The 22,764-nt window shown below is 44.4% G+C and overlaps 6 protein-coding genes across 6 annotated transcripts; 3 read left to right on the top strand and 3 right to left on the bottom strand.

Annotated features, from left to right (window-relative positions):
• Positions 1-177: 177 nt before the first annotated feature.
• H6S33_003286 (uncharacterized protein) lies at positions 178-2,468 on the bottom strand (the record flags this gene model as incomplete). Its single annotated transcript, XM_044834660.1, has 7 exons — positions 178-1,011; positions 1,071-1,183; positions 1,235-1,377; positions 1,443-1,686; positions 1,748-1,829; positions 1,908-2,032; positions 2,111-2,468. The coding sequence occupies 7 exons, from the start codon at positions 2,466-2,468 to the stop codon at positions 178-180; spliced, it is 1,899 nt and encodes a 632-aa protein (XP_044692493.1).
• A 5,833-nt stretch (positions 2,469-8,301) lies between these two features.
• H6S33_003285 (uncharacterized protein) lies at positions 8,302-9,057 on the top strand (the record flags this gene model as incomplete). The annotated part of the gene is made up of 5 exons (XM_044834659.1): positions 8,302-8,379; positions 8,454-8,507; positions 8,583-8,688; positions 8,898-8,943; positions 9,015-9,057. 5 exons carry the CDS (start codon positions 8,302-8,304, stop codon positions 9,055-9,057), a joined length of 327 nt encoding a protein of 108 aa, XP_044692492.1.
• A 676-nt stretch (positions 9,058-9,733) lies between these two features.
• On the top strand, positions 9,734-10,694 carry H6S33_003284 (uncharacterized protein; the record flags this gene model as incomplete). The annotated part of the gene is made up of 7 exons (XM_044834658.1): positions 9,734-9,779; positions 9,861-9,882; positions 9,923-9,974; positions 10,059-10,158; positions 10,211-10,219; positions 10,419-10,514; positions 10,597-10,694. The coding sequence occupies 7 exons, from the start codon at positions 9,734-9,736 to the stop codon at positions 10,692-10,694; spliced, it is 423 nt and encodes a 140-aa protein (XP_044692491.1).
• Positions 10,695-11,704: 1,010 nt separating this feature from the next.
• Positions 11,705-12,650, bottom strand: H6S33_003283 (uncharacterized protein; the record flags this gene model as incomplete). Its single annotated transcript, XM_044834655.1, has 8 exons — positions 11,705-11,708; positions 11,791-11,871; positions 11,918-12,024; positions 12,080-12,090; positions 12,303-12,329; positions 12,387-12,444; positions 12,513-12,556; positions 12,635-12,650. 8 exons carry the CDS (start codon positions 12,648-12,650, stop codon positions 11,705-11,707), a joined length of 348 nt encoding a protein of 115 aa, XP_044692490.1.
• Positions 12,651-12,928: 278 nt separating this feature from the next.
• On the top strand, positions 12,929-13,180 carry H6S33_003282 (uncharacterized protein; the record flags this gene model as incomplete). Its single annotated transcript, XM_044834654.1, has 1 exon — positions 12,929-13,180. The coding sequence occupies one exon, from the start codon at positions 12,929-12,931 to the stop codon at positions 13,178-13,180; it is 252 nt and encodes an 83-aa protein (XP_044692489.1).
• A 2,325-nt stretch (positions 13,181-15,505) lies between these two features.
• H6S33_003281 (uncharacterized protein) lies at positions 15,506-21,669 on the bottom strand (the record flags this gene model as incomplete). Its single annotated transcript, XM_044834653.1, has 7 exons — positions 15,506-15,583; positions 15,634-15,981; positions 16,037-16,162; positions 16,247-17,916; positions 17,973-19,179; positions 19,237-19,499; positions 19,584-21,669. 7 exons carry the CDS (start codon positions 21,667-21,669, stop codon positions 15,506-15,508), a joined length of 5,778 nt encoding a protein of 1,925 aa, XP_044692488.1.
• Positions 21,670-22,764: the final 1,095 nt, after the last annotated feature.

Raw genomic sequence — 22,764 nt, 5'->3', positions numbered from 1 at the left:
TTCTATGTTCTAACTACAGGTTTATTTATGGAAAGGAAAGAAAAAGAATTTAAGACGAGGGAAGCTAGTAGCAAAGAAGTGAGGTCAGAAAAGAGAAAAGAAAAAAGAGAAAACAAAATCTAAAGACTCTGTACTTGTATCTTGCTTCCAGATGCTAACTTACTCCGCCCAAACACCTCACAGCCCCTGCTGCCCCAAGACTCTCTCCACCTCCCCCATCACCCTCTCGACCCTCCTGGCCCACCCAAACCAGCCCACCCCCCTGTGCTCATTCTCCTCGCTCCAGACTTTCCGTCCCGCAACCCACGTCTCCTTAACCCTCACACCCGACAGCCCCTCACCCCTCAACACCTCCGGGTCCCCCTCCGCCTCGGCAACCACATCCGTCTCCAACACAACCCAATCCGCCCACCCACCAACCCTAATCTCCCCCGCGCCATGCTTCTCCATAAAACTCGCAAACGCAGGCCCTCGGGTAAACCCCTCAAAGGCGCTCCCAACGTCCACCGTCTCCTCCTCATACCACCCCCCATCCCTCCACGTCCCCGACGCCGCCGGCGACCGCCTCGTCGTCGCCGCATAAATCCCCTCCCACGGACTCGGCGGCTCCACCGGAAAATCGCTGCCAAACACCATCGGGATACCGCGCTCCTTAAACGTACGCATGCGGTACGCACTCTCATTGAGGCGCTGCGCGCCGAGCCGGTCGAGCGCGTATGCGGCGTCGCTGGTTGCGTGGGTTGGCTGGATGCTCGCTATGATGCCGAGCTCGCGCATGAGCGCTTGGTCGGCGGGCGCGATGATCTGGGAGTGCTCGATGCGGAGGCGGCGGTGGTTTTTCTGGGTTTGCGCCATGCAGGCGGTTTGTGTGGTGAGGAGGATCTCGGGTGAGGAGACGAGGTTGGCGTGCGGGCAGGAGGAGGCGAGGACGATGGAGAAGGCGCGGATGGCGGCGTGGCAGGCGCGGTCGCCGATGGCGTGGATGTTGACTTGGTAGTCGTGGGCGTACCACTGGTGGGGGAGTGTTAGTGGGGTTATGGAAGAGGCGGGTGGGGAGGGGTTGGGGATACCTTTCTAACGACTTTCTCGAGGTCGTGTTCTTCAATTAGCATGGTGCCGCTGGTTTCGGGCTTGTCACTGTAGGGCTCGAGAAGTGCGGCGCCCCAGGATCCAAGTGCACCGTCTGGAGAATGTTAATAGAGGCAATGGTTGGGATTTGGATTATCATGCTTACCAGCAAAGAGCTTGACTGATCGGACACTCAATACTCCATCGTGGCGTTTGATCTTCCTCACTTGTTTCCCGCAGAAGGTGTTGCGGACCGGACACTCGATCATTGCATAGATCCTCAGAGTCATGAGGCCCAAATCGGCCAATCTACAAGGAGATCATTAGAAATGCTCGTTATAATCTCGCCCGCAATGGAGAAGCGAAATACGTACTGATCATACAGCTCAATATCCTCTGGCACAACACCAGCATCGTGAGCACCCACGATCCCATAAAAGTGTAAAGACTTCATGGCACCAACAAGATATTCCATCTTGTCCTCTACAGTGGGCTTGGGCCATTGACCAAGTGGAAGGTCCATTGCGTTATCGCAGAACACGCCTGGGCCTGGATCAGTTGTGATTTCGCCGCCAGGGACATTGGGGAGCGGGTTTGGCAGAAGTTTAAGTACAGCCTCTATTAACCGATATCGTTTAGTAAAATCCTTTGAAATGAGTAGGACAAGACGTAGAAATACCGGAAACCCAGGTGCAGTGAACGTCTACGCGATCAAGCATGATGTATTTCCCCTTCAATTCCGGATCATCTTCAAGGTCTTTCTACAGTTGCGCAAATCATATCAGGTAAGTAACCACGCTTTTAATATCTAGTAGGGGATATATATTGAGTTTATTTACAGCAGTTGGCATTGCGCCTCCAAAATTTGCCTGATCCCATCCAATTCCTCTAATCCACTTCTCGGGAGTTCCATAGTCGTTATCGAGTTGCGCCTTGAGATATTTCTTGATCCTTATTTTAACCTCTGCAGCAGAAACCATTAGTAATTGAAAATTTTCACAATCAAAAAAAACAAAAAAACAATCGGGGGTGCAAAGTTTACCATCAATGCTTTCGACACCATATAGCTTGACACTATGCAGCATCTCCCCATACTGCAGCACATGCCCGTGCCCGTCCCACAAACCCGGGTACGCATACCCCGTGTGATGTGTCGCACCAGTCTCAGGCGTATCATTCCAGATCTTAGTAACAATACCTCCCTTTACAGAGAAGCACGTGTTCACGCCCTCTTCATCCTCGGAGTTTGTCCTCACGCGCGCATAGCAATGCTTAGTCTCTCTCCCGCCAGCCGACAGGAAGTAGGCAGCGGGGCTGAGACCCGCAAAAATGGGGATATGGCGCAGGCCATAGAACGCGACGAGGGTTAGGAATATCCAGAGCTTCGGTAGGCGCGGCATGTTGTGATGGTTTGTGTGAAGCGACCGCGGGCGGGATCGTTTCAGGGTGATGTGGAGGTCTCGTGAGATCAAGTTGTCAAGATAAGGTAAGGGTAGATTGCAGGGGGGAAGAATCCCTAACCCTGAGATATGCGGAGGTACTAGGAGAAGGTTTGGCTTGGAAATCTTATTTCAACGTCCGACTGCCTCGGAGTTGTACCAATGATAAGTTGGAGCGTGTTTGTTTCGGGAGGAAGTAAGTCTAGAACGAATTAGTTCCTAGTACAACAGATGTGTATCAATGATTGGCGCGCTTTTTGTAAGGGCTGACTGTATTCCCAGTTCAGACTTTAGTAATTATTCCTTGCCATAGAAATCCTTGGCCAATGGCTCTTGGCTCTTTAGCCTTGTCTCTTGTGCATACGTAGACAGGAGAGGTGGTGGCACTTGATGATGTAACCAAGAAGGTATGATGCTTGAAAGTTGAAGCAAATACCACCGAGAGAGAAGCGAATATCGGCCCGTATGAAAGTAGCCGGTTCCGATAGTGTGAAATTGCCATTAATATTGTGCTGAAATTCAAACTTTAACTTCGGCTGCGCAGATTCTCAATAGACATCAGCGAGGATCATGGTATCTTCGATTACATCTCCTGTGCGTCTTCAAGACGAGAGTGCCGGACGTTGAACAACCACGTAATTAAATACGTCAGATCGTCGCGTTTATTGAAAATAATAGATTATTAACATACCGATTACGATTTAATCTCTGATGAGAGAATAAATGTACTTGAGATAGATTCGAGCGTCGGTCGTATGCTGCCTGTGATTCCGAGGTGCGGTGACGACGACTAAGGCCGAGGAGGACGGGTGCGGGCAGGGCCGTACCCAACAACCTCTCGCAATTCTGTCTTTTCGTGTTTCTACCGGTAACTAAGCATGGGTATATCGATCAATAAAACCCAACACTAACTGGCCTCCCATGCTGCGGTATATGTGTACACATGGAATTATCATGGAAAGGGAGTGCTGTAAAATCTAGCCATAGCCGATATATTGATTGACAAAGATGTTTAAGGGCTATCTAACTAGTTACATGGTTTTATACTAAGTGCCGAAAGCGAGTCAGTAGGTTTCAGTCCCCTAAGGCAATGATGGGCGTTTAAGTACCTGCTAAAATATAGGCACCTTTTAAGGTGTAAAGTAGAGGTACCGTAACGTAAACCCTTTAAGGTAAAAAGAAAACAAAACTTTTGGTAACATGTCGCGTGAGTGAAAATTAAAGTTAAACACAGGCTCATGGTGTTTATCACAAGGACGACAGTGATGTAATGATACACGGATGCGGGAGGTAGAGGTTGAAGACTATCAACTTCGCACATATATTATATTAGCTCAAAAAGGTATTCATGTGGGAGGGCTACATACTACTTCGATGAGTGTCTCTCATCAATCAACCCATAGATCCCGCAGCATCATGTACTAACGACAATCACGCCTTTCAATTTCATGGATTGAGCTGGTTGGTGATGGAGCCCAGTCAAAGAAGATCTCTCCACTGACAGTGATCCAAGAGCTTCTGTGATCATGAGTGGGCTCATAAGTGTCACGAAATTCGACATATTCTGCTTCGTGGGTGGTATTCCTGACCAACGAGTCGGGAGAAACTTGATTCTCTACGTATAGATCTAACGTTATCAGCCAAAGTCAAAGCGAAATTTAGGTAAAAGGATACGGGTTTTTTTTTTTTTTTTTTTTTTTTTTTTTTTGGGGGGGGGGGGGGGGGGGTGAATACCGGCAATATTTGAATTTAAAGCCTCGCAGTCAGGATTACCACATAAGATATCATGGATAACGCCACGCATTCCGTTTCCCCCGCAAGGAGTCACAGGATCGAACTTTAAAGTGATTTCCTCTAGCTCGATGCTGTCCTGATCAACAATAGCAGGACGGACCACACGAACGCAGTCGTGTGCATCAACATCTACAACTAGCTGGTCTCTTTATCGAAAGATTTATCAGCTGAGGCTAATTGAAGATTTTGTACATGAGGGGGATAACTATACCTCGCTTCATTATGTTTTCTGGCCATGGGGAAGCAGAAGATCTTCCAAATCATTCTCTTACTCTTTTCATGTAGACTCTTGAGAAATTCCATCTTTGTGTTTGACAAAAAGATTCGTTTGAGAAGCTTAAAGATTTGATGTATATGGAGTTGATGGAATTGGTAGATGGCAAGGGGATGTTGTTTTGATGGATTGGATGTATATTGTAGGTATCATACAAGTCTCAAAGGTTCAACGGATCTGTGCTTGAAGAGGAATTAAAGTCTAGGGAGGAAGACGGAGAAAGAGAGATGAAGCTGGAGAAAGAGGGAGGATGCACAGAGGAAATGTGAAGAGTGGAGGAGGAGGACGAGGGAGCAATGAAGAGAAGAAAGAGGGAGAGAAGGAGCAGCGGTAGAAGAAAGCGATAGTAGTGGTGGTTGTAAGAGAAGGGAAATATGACGCGAAAACATTGCACACACAAGCTACTATGTACATCGTGCAAGCCCTACGTAGGGGGCTCATTCATGTGGTAGTAGCTCGATTTATTGGGTGAGTTTTTACTTATCAACGAGGCAACCGCGTGTGATGAAGGTTTTACTAGGACCTGTTAGAAGCAGCACATGTTCTTTTAGTTTATATATTGCATAAACCCCATATTTCTTAGTCTTTCAGCGGCGTATAAGGATGTGAGGTTTGTGTGTGAGACGAAAAGTCCGATCTATCGTGTGACAGTAAGAGATTTAGTCGACTAGTACAGCAATCCCATACTATCTCGCTCCTCATTAGAGTATGTTCACATGACAAGGAAGGGAAGGGGAAGATACGATATATTGAATCTCGAGCTCTCAAGGATAGCAATGTATCAAGACTTGTCATAATGAGTATGTGCACATGAACGTTAGCCCACCTGATGTACGCTATTTCACAAGAATTTAGTTTGATAGGTCCGGGGAGATTTCTTAAGTTTGTAGGGTCGGCGCGTCTCTTTTGCGTGTTTTTCGTTAGGTATTAGAGCTGGGTATGTCCCCGAGACGTAAACGCGTGTGTTTTTCCGTCCAAAGAAGGCCATAGTGCCGGAACAACGGGTTCATTTCTGCCTGTGATCTTCTGCTTACCTCTGTTATTGGTATCAATTACAGTTCAATCTTCGTATAGGGTATATACATAAGTCGTAAGTGTAATCATTTATTAGGGTACTATGAGCTCTCATCTTTCATAAAATTGAATTTTACGTGTATCAAACACTTTTCTGTTCTGGAGCACCTCACTGCCCGAAGAAAAAAATTCAATAACAGCTTGAGTTATAAGTACAGTTACATCCCGCCTTACAATTGAACGCGGCTTGTGCCGAGGGAGCTGCTTTATGTCAATGTGTGATACCCCCAGAATTTCCTTATCTGATTCTAAGTGATTGCACTAAGCGATAAGATATCAGCTGATAACGATAGTAAGAGTCAATTGATTTGATGCGATAAGTACTGATCAAGCAAGATAACGATAATAGATAAGATTTAGACAACGATAACGATAAGATCTTAGATAGACAATAATTCATTGGTCTGTTTTCACAACTGGACATGAGAGGTCGGGCCACCAACATATATAAATTTTACTTGTTTCCCCTACATCTGTGACCCTTCCTCCATCTATTCCGGCATGTCTATAACGTGTAGGTATTTAGATTCTCTGAATACAACCACGCAATAGTGTGCCTAGCTAATATATTTTCGTTTTTGTAGGGACAGACGACAGGATAACTGCAATCAGGGTATGTGAGACGAAAACATTGCTTCAAAAAGCCTGCGCTTCCAGGTCCATGGTGAGCGAGTACCAGTGGCGATCAATATACTTGGCAAGCTTGAGCCCCACGTATATCGAGAAGAGGAGCCCGAGGTAAAGACCAATGAAAACATCCGAGGGGGCAGTGGGGCCCATGGTTGTATGCCGGTAATCTGTTTCAGCAAGAAAGGAATCAAAGTCAGGAGTCTCCACCATTAAGAGGGATCTGCCTAGGAGCGGGGTGCCTACATCTTAGCTGTGAAGTCTTGTACTATGGAATTTCTTAAAGGAGAGTCAGTAAAAATAGGATTAAGGAACTTCTTTAACTAGATCTGTACCTGCAGCTGGTATCGTGAGTAGTCGAGAATGACGATAGTGAGGGAACTTTCGATGTTATCTGGAGAGGAAATGTATTGTCGAGGGTGTGTTGAGTGAAGAAGGAGGATTGGACAGAGAGAAGGTTAAGGTGAGTAGTACAATCACATGTGGGGGATAAAGTATAATGAGATAGCTTATGTACGTACTACAACTTTCAGTTACTAAGTGTGGAAATTATTACAGTGCTGTTCATCATATGTAAGTCCTTGCCTGCATTGATTGAACTAATTTGAGTGTTAAACTCTCTCCTACAGTATGTATATGTATATACGAAATGCGGCGGGAGAAACAAAAATATGCTGTGCGTAAAGGAATTCGATCACTATCTAAGAATACAAATCGCGTGAAATTAAGAGCTTGAAATGCAAAGCCCGATTGAGTGAATTACTGGCGCTGCTGGGCATGGGAGGGTTGTGTGGGCTTGAAGAAAGTACATGTAGTCACCCAGCATCACACATGACCACGTGCACAGCAGCCCAAACTTATACAACTAATTTATGGCTTTATCATAGGAGTTGATTTAAGCTTACATTTATTAAGTGTTTTTTAAAATAAAAAACGTGCTTTTATGTTTAAAAATCTAACACTCTGCTGGCTTCTCCAAATTGCTGGAACTACCACCTGGTCTAGCTCGATGCAGTGAGCGCAGCTACCCATTGCCACGTTGCAGCCAAACATGAACGCACAATGAAGTTCTAATCCCGAGACTCTCTGGGTAATAATAGGTCCGTCGCCATGATTGTCTTATCCCTCCCTTTTTATGCAAACCTCCAAAATTCCTTGATCTTAATTAACTAATCTTCTAGCTCACTAAGGGCGGCGGTTATCAGATTACCATCAGCTGCCAGTAGAAGATTGCAATGTAATTTTTTTTCACTAGCATCGAAAATGTTCATGGTCAAAGTACGTCTTTGGTTTTCTATCTTAGGGGAGCGGTCTTCATGCTAACACTTATAGAGTGGTCATACTGGGAAGGCTCAGTAAGAAGAACGCAGGCGGGACTCAGTGGTTTATCGAGAGCTACCGGTGGGCTCTCGTGAGGTTTAGTAGACTTGGTGATTATTCTATAGTGAAAGTATGCTATTGGGTTTATCCTCTCTCACTCTTTTCGGAAACCATTTTAATCATATGTCTATAGTCGTCTTTATTACCTATGGTTGTCGGAAGACTTCAGTCATATGGATCTTGATGGATGAGGATATTGTTGATAACTGGATATGGCTGTGATTGGGTTGAAGCCGAAGCATAGTCAATAAGAAGGTATTCAAAAGTAACTCCATTTAAGAGGATCCGTATTGCTCACGTGACATCTGTGAATTAGGGTGTACGTTGAAAAGAAAGAGAATATATATCTTGCTCGACTTGAGAATCTATTGAACTTTTGGAGAATAAGTGGTTGTTTTTATCGTTCGCGAGGAACGGAGAAAGGTAGTTAACAGTGCACGGAGACAACTACAACTATTACCGAGGATGAGCTAACTGTGGTGTAGGAACTTAGATGGTGGAAGAATAGTTCGCAGGTTGCTCTATTTGGGTGTGCGATGACAATTTGTTTCTGTCGGAGGCTAAAAGAAGTTTTAATGTGTTGGAAATCATTGTGCATGTGTGTCGCTTGCACGACCGCGTACCGGTATATTATTGGAGATTTTAATGCCTGTCTTTCCTTGGTGGGATGTTTCGGCGCATCGTTTTTGGAAGCAAAGCAAACTGCTGCAGAAGCATCTTGCGGTAGTATATAAAGCGATTGTTTCAAGTTTTTCTGTACTCAAGGCATTTATATTAGGATATTGACACCATCATAGTTTAGATATACCGATTTCCGAGAGATCAACCTTGGTCATTATACCTCCGGTCCCGTATGCAAATTCCATTTTCATACTGACGATATATACCTAAGTTACCTAACTAATCAGGGTGTTCAATACCTCCAGCGACCTATGGTGTTGGTTGACATTAGTTTGCGACGTTCTCTGGCCGGCCATGCATTTAGACAGGCTACTGATGATCACAGATATATATACGCTTACGCTGGAGTTTGTATTATTTAAATGAGCATCACGACGTACGTACGGAGCGTACCGACTACTCTACTACGTCAAAAACTGGAGCACATCATCGATTCAGTGGATGGGATAGTCAATAGCCTTCTCGGAATAGAGGACATGGTGTTGGTATCTCATGCTTGGAGATCATTTTAGGTATAATTGTATAAGTGTTATGTTGTTTGGTGCAGTGACCTCTGGTAGTCCGTCCAACGGGGAATGAGAGCATGCAAAGGGTAAAATTGAAAGGGTGAGTGAATCAATACTCTAAAGTCTATAAAGGCTCTATGGAGAGAGTTTACCTCTAATTTCCGGGTGAAGGTCGACGCCTAGATTGACGATTTCTGGGGTTTTGTCCATTTGAAATCAAGCTCTGGGGGTAAAACTCACTTTCAACTACTATAAATATAGCACTCATCAATATTGACGGTCGGAATATCACGTTAATATAGGTGGAGGGATCGAGCTTTTGAGTCTGAGGCATACTCGTCAATTCAATTAAGTATTGCCAGGTTACAGAAATAATTACGCATCCGGGCCCGCATGGCAACCGGAAATCCTTTTCATACGTATACGACACGATCCTCAATCCCTTTCATTCAAGCCATAGACAAGAATACTAGTTCTATAACTCTCTAGACTCATAGATATACAAGCATCTTTTTCATATCTATTGCGGTTATCAAAATATACTCACTTGTGATGGTTGTTTGTTGAAGTTGTGTGCGTAGTTATTTTTGTAACCCGACAATACTTCGTCGACCTTCACACGCACAGGAGTGCCTAAGTACTGTCATAGTTACCAGGCAGTTCGATGTGGGCCAGAAATATCTATTTTTCTGCGGTACTCGTTGGATGAATGGGACGTGTCCAGTTCTGGGAAACACAAAGTGGTCGGACCACTGTATTGTCACACTTTCCAACCGTCACATAATAGGCTCGCAAAATTACGCCATTGGCCCAAGAAGCGAGAGAGTACAAGATACGACTAATTGGGAACCGGATAATCTTGCCGAATTATCCCACTGTTCTGTGCATCGATGTCGTCCCACAAAGTCCAGGTGGCTGAAATGATAGGAAAGCCCTGTACGTAACGTCAACCCAGATTCCAGAAATCATATATACAAGAACAGATCTCGGGAATGTTATCATTAACAACCAATCTAGCTTTCCGGCGGAAGATGGGAGTGTAGGACAAACTCTATTTCAACGACGAACCTCATATGCAGTGAGGTTGTTCGCACGGATTTCATGGTTGAGCTAGTTCTCAAGCAATATGCGGTATGTTATAGATACATATATAGCCTTTGAGATACATTATGGCCCGCTTTATATATAACATCAATCTCTTTGGTTGGTCCACAGATGGCGGGGATGGTTTTGTCCCGGAGTCTTGTCTGGATGATATTAATAGTCTCTTCACTTGAAATACGAGTGATTGAACCAAGATCGACTAAAATCATAGGTTGTTTCAGAATTCTATTCTGGTGGTGGATGAGCTAATACTTTGCGGCCAGATACATTAGGTGTTTCCTTGACACATAGAATCATATCTGGTCACTCATGTTTAGCAATTACTAGGATTACATGCCATTTCCTGGTATCTACTTTAGAGGGATCCCTGAAGCGAAACCAACAACCACAATACCGGAATCAGAGTTCCGAATCCTTATGACTGGCGATCAACGAATAAAATATTCCTAGGTGACTAAGCAAGTCTCGAAGACAGGTCTAGCGATTTTCGTCTTGTCATCAATCCCACATGCGCTGGACAGCGCAGTAAGATTCTGGCTTTCAAGTTCCTCCATTTCCTATACTGGGGTAAGGAGATTTCTGGCCCCCATTATTAATGATTCCACTCCCGTTTCTCCGGAACTGATCGAGTGGGAGGAACGAAACACAGCAAATGCATATCTTCAATATATTCAGCTACAAAATACGTATAAGGAAGGATTTGGAGTTAAGGAAAAATGGACCTCTTACGGCAACTCGGCTTTTTAGCGAAGAAGGTTCTCACCACCTTCTGTCGGTGGCTCTATTATTTACTTGAACCCTTGCCAAGCTACAGGATAATATCCCTCACTCCACGCGACGCGAGGAGCATTTATCCAACAACATCGCGATCATGGTATCCTCGTAGGAATTTCTGCATGCATGTCCAGGCGATGCACTCGGTAACATGGAAAACACTAATGTGGGATAAGTGCATTCCAGGGGTCGTAATGTCGTGTTACCAGGTTCGCCCCTCAACGCCTTATTGCGGGATGATCTTTACCTCCGGACACTAGTAAGTGGCTTAAACGGTCGCTGTAGAGGTCGTCATAGATTAAATACAAAGCTCCGACCCCAAATAATACTCCTGAAGAGAACATGAGTACAGACTCGTATGATGAATGGCACGGCTTCTGGAAAGGATGTACCGGGTTCCCAATTGCCGTGATATCCTTGACAACAACCAGACCTTACAACACGATGGCTCTGTGCAACTTGAGAGCAAGTAATGATTTGTGCATCTTTACCGCAACACTGCAGCAGGAAAAGAAAACTCAGCTCTCTCGTATTTGAGAAGATTATAAGCCGAACAGACATTATTTATAGCCTTTTTGAGTAAGAATAGTCATCCAGCTGTGATGTGTGGAGCCAAGACATCTTGCATGCAACCAATGATTAGATTAATGTGAATTATTTGGGGGCGAAGCTCAATATTAGAGTTGCGAAATCATCCAGAATTATCCATCCGAAGTTAAGTGAGTTAGATGCATGCAAGTGATAAGTAACTATCGCGCTCTCATGATCCTATCATTCTCAAAGCTAGCCGGGGGAATCTGCTCCCGTCTTTCACAGATAGTGTCAAAACTCCAAAGATCGAAAGCGTCTTAACGAAGCTCCACAAAATTATACGATGAGGGCTTTACGAGCCTTTATCGTCCTAATACGATTTCGAGAAGATATCCCGCTTGGGGCGAATGAGGTTGATATCTATTAATATCGCAACTTGTCCACGACATTGATTACCTAAGCGGTTTCGGGCAAGTGTTTGAGTGAGTGACTTTCGAATTCCTTCGATCGGATATACACAGATTTGATGCTGTTGTACCAATTATTGAATTTATTTTTCACAATAAGGTTTACTAGGAATTCGGAGGATTCGCTCCGACCTTGCCGAATCCGAATAGTACTATATTTTTTAGCTTAGGAAGTCCCATGTCGGAACCTGGACTTACTAGATCGAAGATTGTGAGGATGTATGTAGCGTTGTACGACCGTTCAGGATATTTTCCGGCAATAAGAAACATAACGGATGTATTCGTGACGCCATGAGGCGAAGTGACTCAGCCGTGATTCTTGGGCGTTGAATATTGCATAGTCTGTTAGAGTACAAATACCAGTTCTACCACTGTTTATCAGTTAGATGCAGCGACTCGACCGGTGAGAACGGCAATAGATTGTGCGTTATAATGATACTTCATCCATGGGATCCGAGGTAGCTCAAAGCCAACTAACCAGGAACATGGGTGTCGAAGGAAAATCAGGCGTGGGTCATTTCAGCCAACCACAGGTTACTGATCTATTCAATATATATATATTGCATGGCAGGGGTATGAGTACAGTTGAACCAATGAGAACCAGCAAGCCCTGACCAGGGATGAGCTGTCAGCTTCATATCGGGTTTAACCAGTAGGTTCAACCAACCATCAATGAGAAATGTTCTGAATAGCAACCTTAAAAATCCCTGTCGAATAAATACTTGCTGGCCAGTGGAACCATTCTAAGCATTCGGAAATGCACATCTTAGAACCTTGGCTAGTAGGTGCGTACGTTTCTGCTCGACTGTCTATGGCAATGAATGTTCTGCACGTGACCTTTGAATGGGACACAAAGGATTAGTTAAGAAATCATGATAGAGAACGCGAAAAGTGGATAAATAGAAGGGCTTCTGCCTCTCTTCAATACCATCGGCTTCACTCCTCATCTCAAGCACAGATCACCAGGAGCACTGTAATTCCGGATCCCTATTCACCTTAATCCTAATCATCCACCCCGCCACATCTACATCATGAAGTTCCAAACTCTCGTTCTTGTTGCGCTTTCTGCCTTGGTCTCAACAGTGCTCGCTATCCCTACCCCTTGTGACGTCTGCGCAAACAGCTGCACTGTACAGTGCGCTGCACAGGCACCACGATCATGCTTCTGCCCACAGATCTGTGGTAAGTAAATGGAAATATCATATCACGATGTCACCTGAGACTAATCTTTCATTCAACCAGATCCTGAGTACTCCACATGTACCACCCGCCGGTCACTTCTCGGAGAACGTGAAGCTACACCAGCACCAGCACCAGCACCGGCCACTAATCCCTGCGGATGCTACAACGACTGCACCTTCTACGGTTGTGGTGACGATGTTGCGCCAGAGGACTGTTTCTGTACCAAGGAATGCGGTCAGTAATCACACTCCACCAGGTCTTATTGAGGCTTCATACTAACAGAACCAGATCCCAAATACGCTTGTGATGCCACTACCACCGAAACGATCGAAGCAAGACAGGTTACATGCGGACCATGCACCAACGCGTGCAAAATCAATTGCCCAACATGCATCTGTCCTGAATATTGTGGTATGTGTCCCAAACCCAAATTCTTCCTATCGCGTAATGATAAACTAACATCCACCTCTTAATAAATAGACCCCGCATATGAATGCCCAGCCACAGAATAAATTAATACGGGCCATTAGAACTCGGATGGCCGAGAGTTCTATTATGCGGCTAAGTACATAACATGTACATGTAGTTAGATCTAGAATCTATTAGCATTCTAACAATAAATATAAATATGCAAGTGCAGGAAGATCTTAAGAGGCACTAGTCAAAATTATTGTTGTACCTGTGAAGGAAAATTGTCCATGGACACATACGTAAACAGTGTGGCGTTAAATATATTCGCCATGAAAGCGTGACAATAAATGAAAATTTGTTGCGTGAGCCTGTTGCAAGGTCCAGTATTATTATCCTATGGGGTGTCTAGTCTCGCCTTGCCCGCCCCAGGACAGGCTTGGCAAACACGAGTGAGTAACCGTGAGCCAAGAGTCTCGAAATGAAACCTCAATCGCAAGGCGGCTCGGCTTTTTCACCGAGAAAACTACACTCTACACCTGCAAAGTCCTTCGTTTGACCGTTGTCCATTTCTTGGTAGGGATTGGCGATAGTGGATAGTAAAATCGTAACTTGTAGTAGTGAAGTTGAATCGTCCTTCTTCTCGTTCGTTGCATATGCGAATCGGGGAGCAATCAGAGAGCGTATTTGCCAACCGTCAATTTCAAGAATTTACAAATTGTGGGGCTCCGAAATGGCAACCGGGGCTGTTAATTTTGAATTTCGGTGGGGCGGCGTGCTGTGAGATATACCAGGAGGATCACAAGTACCCAGTTTTGTTACTACCGAAGCTAGTATATAAATTGTCTGATTTTCGGGGTTTATTCTGTCATACCGTTAACCAGATCGATTTTGGCCACTGAGGGGAACTGTCAATTTTGCCTCCCGAAACTGTCAAGTTTGAAGTGTCAATAGTTGAAATTGACGGTTGGCAAATACGCTCTATTTGAAAGAAGATCGAGTAGGTAACTGTAGGCGCACGGTGGTAATGTGAGAAGGTCAATAAAGTGAAGTATCAGGTTATGTATTTCATATATGGAAAGATATGGTTTCGACGTAAGAGGTGTGACTGTGGGCTCAAGAGTGATTGGACTGAGCACGGAGAAGATGTTTCGCTAACCATTTTATATTAGCGTGGATCTTGTCGAACCTCAATGTTGTGGCGCGTGGCGCTAGCTAAGCCACATAATAGCACTAGAGGCGACGTAATAGTAGTTAGGTAGCTACATGTATATAGTTGATGAAGGCGAAGGAGGAAACGTACATGTAGCTTAGATGGTACGCTTAGTCTTAGGTTTTTGTCTCTATCACTTCTAGACTATCATCCGCTCTACAATAGATTTAATCTGGCTTTTACGTTCATCATCGATTCTGATTCATGGGCGAATTGGACTAGACTCTAGAGGACTACGAGAAACGGCCTGCAACGTGTCGTTATAGGCAGTACTTGGAACAGATGCAACTGTTCTGTTTATTAAAGTATGTAACATGTCGATATCGTACATGCATGATTCCGCCAAACGTGATCACGCGATCACGCTTAGTATGATCTCAATGTATACCCATAGTTTTAGAATATCTTATGATTGATCAACGACTTCTACAAATCCAGGGCTTCAAACTCTGACAATATAAATACACGGATCCCTCATATAAACTATGAATAACAGTTACCACATTGATTGTGGTATAATGCCAATTCTTAATTTGATCGATACGGTGATTCCGAGGTTTCAGTGCCTAGAGCGAACAGTTTGACAGGAGCCATTTACGATCAGTGGAGAACGTGGGGTGTTCTTATCCTGGGAACTTTCTTTTACGGAACTGTTTTGTGAGGATCCATCTACAGGTTTGTGGTAGTGTTGAGGGTTTTGAGAAGGAAATAAGTTTGCATTATGGTGCATAATGTTGGGTGGCAGAGAATTGTTCTCTTGTGGATTTTGTTTTGTGGGGCTATTCTGTGACGGTCCGTTTCCAGGTACTTGGTGGTATTGAGAGTTTTGAAGAGGTTCTTCCGGAGGAATTATGTTTGCATTATCGTGCATATTACTAGTGGGCGGCAGAGAATCGTTCTCTTGTAGATTTTGTTGTGCGAGGCTGTTCTGTGAAGTTCCATCCCTAGGACTTTGGTGCTCTTGGTGGTTTTGTGAGCGTATTTTAGGAGGAACTGGGTTCGAAGAACTGCGTATATTTCTGAGTGGCAAAGAGTTTCTGCGATGAATAGCAGGAGACCGTCTAATATTAGAAAGCGGACGAAGTGGCGATGGTCCTCGCACACTTGGCACATTACGTTTTTGGGTTGGCATATGGTACTTTGGTTTCTCCTCTCGTGGAGCAAAGCCCCCCACCTGTCTTCGAGGAAGTAGTGGAGCGGATGGCAAAAATGTTTTGGGGCCATTTCCGGAGTGGAGTGGGTATGTGTCAACCGAAACATACGGAAAATTGGGATCTTGAATACCCCCGGGAGGCATTCCTAGTAAAGGCGGCGGTAATTGCAGTTCGTAGGGAGGTGTTGGCTGATTTACAGTGCTTCCAACTTGTTGGCCTACGTCCGGGGGACCAGGCGGTGCCAGATCAAGCGTAGGCAAGTTGAGGTTTCTCTGATCCGTGGTAGGATACATGTGAACTATGTTCTGCGGGAAGAACATATTAGTAAGGATTTGAGAATTTATTAAATTCAGGTCTTACGGGAGCGTTATCAATGTCCATCAATGGTTGTTGGTCTAGTTTTGGATTGATCCCGTCTAATATAGCAACAATATCGTGTTCGGTGTTTGTGTAAGGACGATTGGAGCTGGGGGGACTCCGCAATACCTAGGAGAACGTAATGTTAGACTTTCATAATGCTCATTTGCGACAAGGTTTACGGGAGTATAGGTGAGTGGCCGAAAATCTTACAGGTCGATTTTCAATGAATTGACCTAGCGAGTTCACATAGGCGGACCTCAAAAGTGGACGTTGTATAGACATATGACCGTCTAGCATAGCTCTTGCACGATCTGCTGCAGTTCCATGAGTAAGAACATCAATAAAACAACGCAATCCTGTAGCCTCCGCGACCAGTCCAATCCTATCTTGTAGCAGATCTCTAATCCTGGCATGGCACAACGAGAGAATTGCGTCCCTCCCAGATATCTCTTGCTCCAATATTTGAATTTTTTTGTCTTTTCGGATTAATTCTTCGTTCAGTGCCAATTGTACCCGTAAAGAAACCGATTCTTGCTCTTTTTCCAGTATCTCTCTTTTTAATTTCTCGATTATTGCTTCATGTTTAACTACTTTTCCGATGGTTGGAAATTTGTGGGGTTTTTGCTTTGCAGAAATATGTTCCGTTCTTTCTTTCTTAGGATTTAGCAATTGCAAATCGAGACCTTTTTGGACCCAAACAGCGTTCTTTGGGTCAAAAACGCTCTCTACGAGAGATTCAACGGTTACCTGTGCTTTCGAGGCATTGTTCCTATCCCCTATTCTCGCTTGTAGATGTCCCGGAGTGACCATATTGCCTTTTACCTTAATTAGATCACCGCCTCTTTCCTGGAGCGTTTGATATTTCCTGGATATATCTGCAGACTGCGTTTGTACTTGCTGCGTTTTCTGCCCGGTTGGTGTATCGGTATTGGATTTGACTTGGTTGTCCCTTGTGCGCAATGTATTCTCATGTTTCGATCGATTTTCAAAGAGTCCCATGCTGTGTTTTGACTCTTGCTGCTGTTCTTCTGAGGGCGTTCTATGCGTCTTTGTGATGTCACCTTCCGCACCAACAGTATTTAACTGTCGCTGAAATGTATTGTCTAGCGGCTTGACTCCTTTGGGGTCTGTACCTTTGTGTTGAACTGGCCCGGGGGGAATCGGGGTTGTAGATTTCTTTACTAGGGGAGGCCAGCTCCAGACGTTCTTCTCAGGTCCTATTTCCCTTTTTACTTTGCTCTTTAGAGTTGTCGCGTATGTATTGTCTAGCGGGTTAGCTTCTCTTGCGTCTGTACCTTTGTGTTGTACTGGCTCGGGGGGGATTGGGGTTATAGATTTCTTTGCTAGGGGAGGCCAGCCCCAGACGTTCTTCTCAGGACCCTTTTCCCTTATCCCTTCGCTCTTTGGAGTGGGGTATATAGTATCTAGCGGGTTGACTTCTTTGGCTTCTGTAGGTTTGGATTGAACGGGTTCGACGTGAATTGGCGTAGTGGATTTGATAAGCGGGGGGCACCTCCAAAGAGTTTTTTCAGGCCCTGTTTCCGTTTTCCCCTCACCGTCTATAGTGGATTTAGTTATACTTGAAAATATCTTGCTGCCCTTTGGTATTATAATAGATAATATTTGTGATTTTTCTGCCTCCGGTTGCTTTATGTTTTCTATAACTTGGGCTTGGACACTTGTTGCCTTCTTAGGTGCTTTAGTTTGTATCTCCTTTGCCCCTAATCTACCCCCAGCTTCGTAGTTTGAAATGATAGAAGCCCAATCCTTCTTTTCAAGAACTTGTGAGTTTGTCTGCCTGGGGGGCATTTCTTGCCTCTTAGCCTGCTTTTCTAAACTCCGTACTTCAGACAAGGGCGACTTCTTGGATCCACTAGACTCTAGTTACAGTGTATATTAGATTTGGAGCTTGATAACGATCTTTCAAGTAACTTACCTTTGGTAACAGAATCTGGAATATTTTCTTTAGTTATGTCATTCCTCAAAATTGTCTCCTTCGCCTCCTGCTTTACCTCAACTCTCAGAGGTTGATTAGACCTTCGCTCCTCAAGTTTCTGTGTCGTCTCAAATGATTTTGAGGTCCGTAATGTATTTTCTGGAGGCTTAGGCTCATCAGAAAGCTTGGGAGTCTCAGAAGGCTTAGGCTTCTCCGAAAGCTTAGGATTCTCAGAAGGCTTGGGTTTCTCCGAAAGCTTTGGATTCTCAGAAGACTTAGGCTTCTCCGAAAGCTTAGGATTCTCAGAAGGCTTGGGTTTCTCCGAAAGCTTTGGATTCTCGGAAGGCTGAGGCTTCTCGGAAAGATTGGGATTCTCAGAAGGCTTGGGTTTCTCAGAAAGCTTGGAAGTCACAGAAGGCCTGGTCTTCTTAGAATGCTTTGTGTTTTCTGGAGGCTTGATATAATCAGAAAGCTTTGTATTTTCCGGAGGCTTTGGTTTCTCAGAAATCTTTGAATTCTCAGAAGGTTTGATATTCTGAGAAGGTTTATTATCCTCCTGGGGCATGACGTTTTTCGAAGACTTGTCCTTAGTCTTCCGTTTATCTGGCCTTGTTACCAGCTTCCAACCACTTTCAGTAGAATATGAGTCCTCGAAGTCCGATAATATTTCCCATTGATCCTCTTCTTCTTTCATGTGCGTTGGACGCGATCCCGTTGGCGATTTCCCCAGATCACGCTCAGTTTCCTCACTCTTCTTAGGAAATAAGACTTGGCGAGGCCAAGTAGGAGATGCAATAAAGACAGTATCAAGTTCTTTCCCCTTTACTGGTGTTCCTGCCGACCGCTGTGGTGACTTCAATTTCCCTAGAGCTCTTTCATCTTTCTTCCTGAAAGGAGATAGGGCTTTGCCCAACCCATCGATGTCGACCTTCTGCTCTGGCGTACCTGTCGTGTGAAACAACTTACGGCCCTTAAACTTAAGAAATCGTTTTTCGTTATTTTTTGCATCAAGGGGAGAGGTATCAGGCATGGTATTCGTTATTGAAATTTTCTTCTGACTCCCTGTCCTGTGCTGAAATTCTGCCGATGCTTGCTTCCTCTCTCTAGTAGGATACCTGGTTGGTGTGGATGCTTGCTTTCTTTCTTTAGGGTGCCTTGTTGGTGTCGATGCCTGCTTCCTTTCTTGGGGATACTTTGTTGGTGTTCTCTTGATATATACCTCAGTTTTGCTATTTTTGACTGAAAGAAAGCTTTTAGGACTCACAAGTCTAGGAGAGCAATCGGTCATTACTGCGGTAACGCCCACGGCTGTTGAAGCATTAGATTTCCCGTTTGTTCTTTCAGCCAGAGAATTTACACGCTGTTTCTGTTCTTTAGCATCTCCTTTTGGCCGTTCCATACCCAAGGCCCTCTCTTCTTCCTGTTGCTTCAGAATAAGCTCTTTCTCTAGCTCATCCCAGCGGGTGGAGAATGAATCGTCCACGCAGTCTTTCTCTTCCGGCCGCGAATGCAGCGACAGAACTTTCTCTTCTTTCTTATTTATTACCAAATGATTATCTTCACTTGAGCCAGAGACTTCGGTTTCTAAAGTGTCGATAGGCTTACACTTACCTCCATACCCGATTTCGTCGAAGTCATTCCGTTCTAGTACTGCTATTTGAGTTTCAGTCGCGATGGAATCAACTTTGCGTTTTGCATTCCTTCCAAACGTAGTAGACAATGCCGATATCTTACCCATCTTTCGGGTATTTGATATCGGGTAAATATCTACCTTGGATACTTTTGTTGATATTTGTTCCGTCTCAGTAAGCATTGCATCAATCATTCCTGACCCTAAACATACACCGCCCGTCTTTAATAGGATTGGTGTATCATGATCGAGCTTTCCGGCCCCAGGGATTCCGGTCCTAATTATCACCTTTTCGGGAATGCTTTCAAGGCGAGGAGGGATAGATAATTGGTCGACCACCTTCGCAGTAGCGGGCTGATTTGATGTCTTCTCGTCTTTGTTACTGATTTCCGTCAAAATATGAGACGGCCCTACATCTCCTGTCTTACAGTTGAACTTTGCCCGATCGCCATTTTTCTTTTCTATGTCTTCGTCTTGTTTCTGGTCGGCGTTGGAAGTCGGTTTTGATTCTCTTGAATTATCCGCACTCGAAAGCGCCATTGTTTTACTTATTTCTCCGGTCTTAACCTCCAGGGCGTTTCGGACACTCGATAAAAGGTTATTTATTTCCAAGTCTGCTGGTTTATGTACGTCATTCACAAGGGTTCCAGACATATTGTTCCGGATTTCTTCTCCCGGATTTGGAGATGGAATTTCGGAATGAACCTGAATTTCTTCGTCGTTACACTGCTCAGTTTCTTTGGCCACAGGTTCGCTAGTTGCAAGATGCTTCGAACCCCCTTTCCGTCCTTTCTTCTTAGACTTCTTTTTGATCTTTATGTCTTGTAGGAGAACGTTCAAACCAACCAAAAACGCTTCTATATCCTGCGACACCTCGGTGACTTGATCTAGTACCCTCATTGGTCCCTGCTCATTAAAGCAGAGAATAAATTTCGTGGGCGACAAGAGCGTAGTGGTGGTTAGAGCAGCCCAAAGGTATCCGACACAAATTAAATTCCACTTGACATAAGGGACAAACTTGGCATTGTACCAAAAGCTCAGAATTTCTCTGCTTCTAGGGTGTCGACAATCTTTCACCTGCTGGAGTAGAAACTTTTGTACTGATTGCCTGTCCTTGATACCCATGACGGGAACAACTTCATTATTCTCAACATTATATCGAAACAGAAGGTCGATTTGGTGATCAACACAGAGAGAGATCGTAAAGATGAGGCGCCTTATGTAATTCAGAGTGCGGTTGAAATTGGTAGGGCCACCCTCCTGAGCAAAGCGATGGAGACGGAGCTCTAGAATGTCTGCCCCATATGAAAAACAAGTGATAGCATCTTCCAACTTGATGTCTAGGGCGTGACGAAAACGAAAATTATTGATTTGTTGTTGCCATCCGCTTAGGGAGAGGGCGCAGCCCGGTGCAATAGAAGCATTTCCGCAAGAGTTCAGATATGACCATGTGCGCGCGCCTAGAAAGACGTCATCCTCAAGGCTCGTATTATACAAAAATATATCCAACCAGTCTTCAAGCCACTGAGCAGTTCTCTGGCTGCCAATAACATTCAGAGCTTCTTGTATTCCCAACTCTATCATTTGGATGATCTCCCCACACTGTGAACTTTCGATACGTCGTTGAGAGTCACCATTCTCCCATTCTACCTGCGTAATCCAAGACTGCCATTTGGCCTGTATCTCCCATTTAACGATCAATTCCTGCTCTTGTTCCGTATAGTTCCCCCACAGATCGGAATACGGAGGCTGGGAGATAACATCGTACATTGCTCCAAAGGACAAATGGAATATATCGGATAATCGCATTCTCCTCCTCTCGGTAGCTGGCAGCTTACGCGACTCAAAGTAATAATCACATCCTTGAATATGTAAAAGATGAAGTTTACTAGCTTTGTCCATTCGGGAATAAAAGTGACGTGGCAGGATACTTCTTGCCCAGCTATCGTTGTGACAGTCACCAGTTCGTGAGTATCGATACCATTGATTGATAAGATATGTGGGCTCTAAATATTTCTCATCTTCAGGTCGAGGTTTGAGACCACTGGGTTCATTCGGAATGGTCATATCCGCCCTGTTATTGTGAGTAGGTGACCTATCATCAGAGAGAGTATTTGAAAGAACTTTCATACGATATAGGATGATATTGATATTTTAACTCTGAGACAAAGAGATTTGACTTGATGATAGTATAGAACCTCCTATGCGAACTGTTGAGAATAGGAAATTTGGAACGAGAACTCCAAGCTCGGTATCGATGATATAGTTATTCGAACAAAGTTTTCCTGAAGTTGTAAAAGGTAGAATGACCTAGGGGAGAAGGATGTATTCGCGCATTGGGACCCGGGAGTGGGTGGACTGGGAGTTGTGAGTTACGTTATATCTGTCTTATAATCGTTCTCTAGTGCGTCGCGAACACCGTGTCACGTTTCATGTACATGTACATGTATCTTCATTACATGTAAGCTATCGACCTACGTTGCCACATGTAAATGTTTATAGAAATATAACAAGCACAAGCATTCGATGGCTTCCCTATGATATTATTTCCATAATGAATCGGATAACGTACCTATTAAATAAGACATTAAAGAATACATGCACTTTTGTTCTTCAAAAAAGTGATTAACCGTCATGATATCGGGTAGAGAGCTAGCATGTTTGAGCCTGGACGAGGTACCTAAACTTCAAAGTGGCCGGCCGCATGTGAGATCTAGGCCCAATGAGTGTTTAAATGATCATGTGATCCTCTTTACTGATGATTTCTGGAATGTTCTGTTAACACTTTAATTGCTTTTGGAAGGGTGTCTCCACAAGGGAATTGTTCGGTTCCCATGTATTCTCGCGGTCCGTCAGCGTCGCCAGATGTAGCACTGCTTCGGATTTCCGTGTGGCCTGGGTCGTTCAACTATCTTGGGCCTGTTCATATCAGGTATTGTGAATGTAGAATATGTTTGACGTCTTATATAATTAGAAATGTAGTTGCGGGAGATCGAGAGGTGAGGTGAGGTCAAACCATACTCGACAAATCCTAACCCTAGATGCTAACTACATACATTCGTTAATTAAACAAGCAAACAGACTTCTCTCCTAACGTACTCGGACCTTACACAGTGTGTAGAGTATCTTGTCAGAAGTTCCATCCGACCGGGGAGCGTTCCA

This window comes from Morchella sextelata, assembly GCF_020137385.1.
Source record: "Morchella sextelata strain SCLS chromosome Unknown scls_14, whole genome shotgun sequence".
Taxonomy (NCBI): domain Eukaryota; kingdom Fungi; phylum Ascomycota; class Pezizomycetes; order Pezizales; family Morchellaceae; genus Morchella; species Morchella sextelata.
The sequence above is the reverse complement of the archived record's forward strand: the minus strand, read 5'-3'. Positions and strand labels throughout refer to the sequence as shown.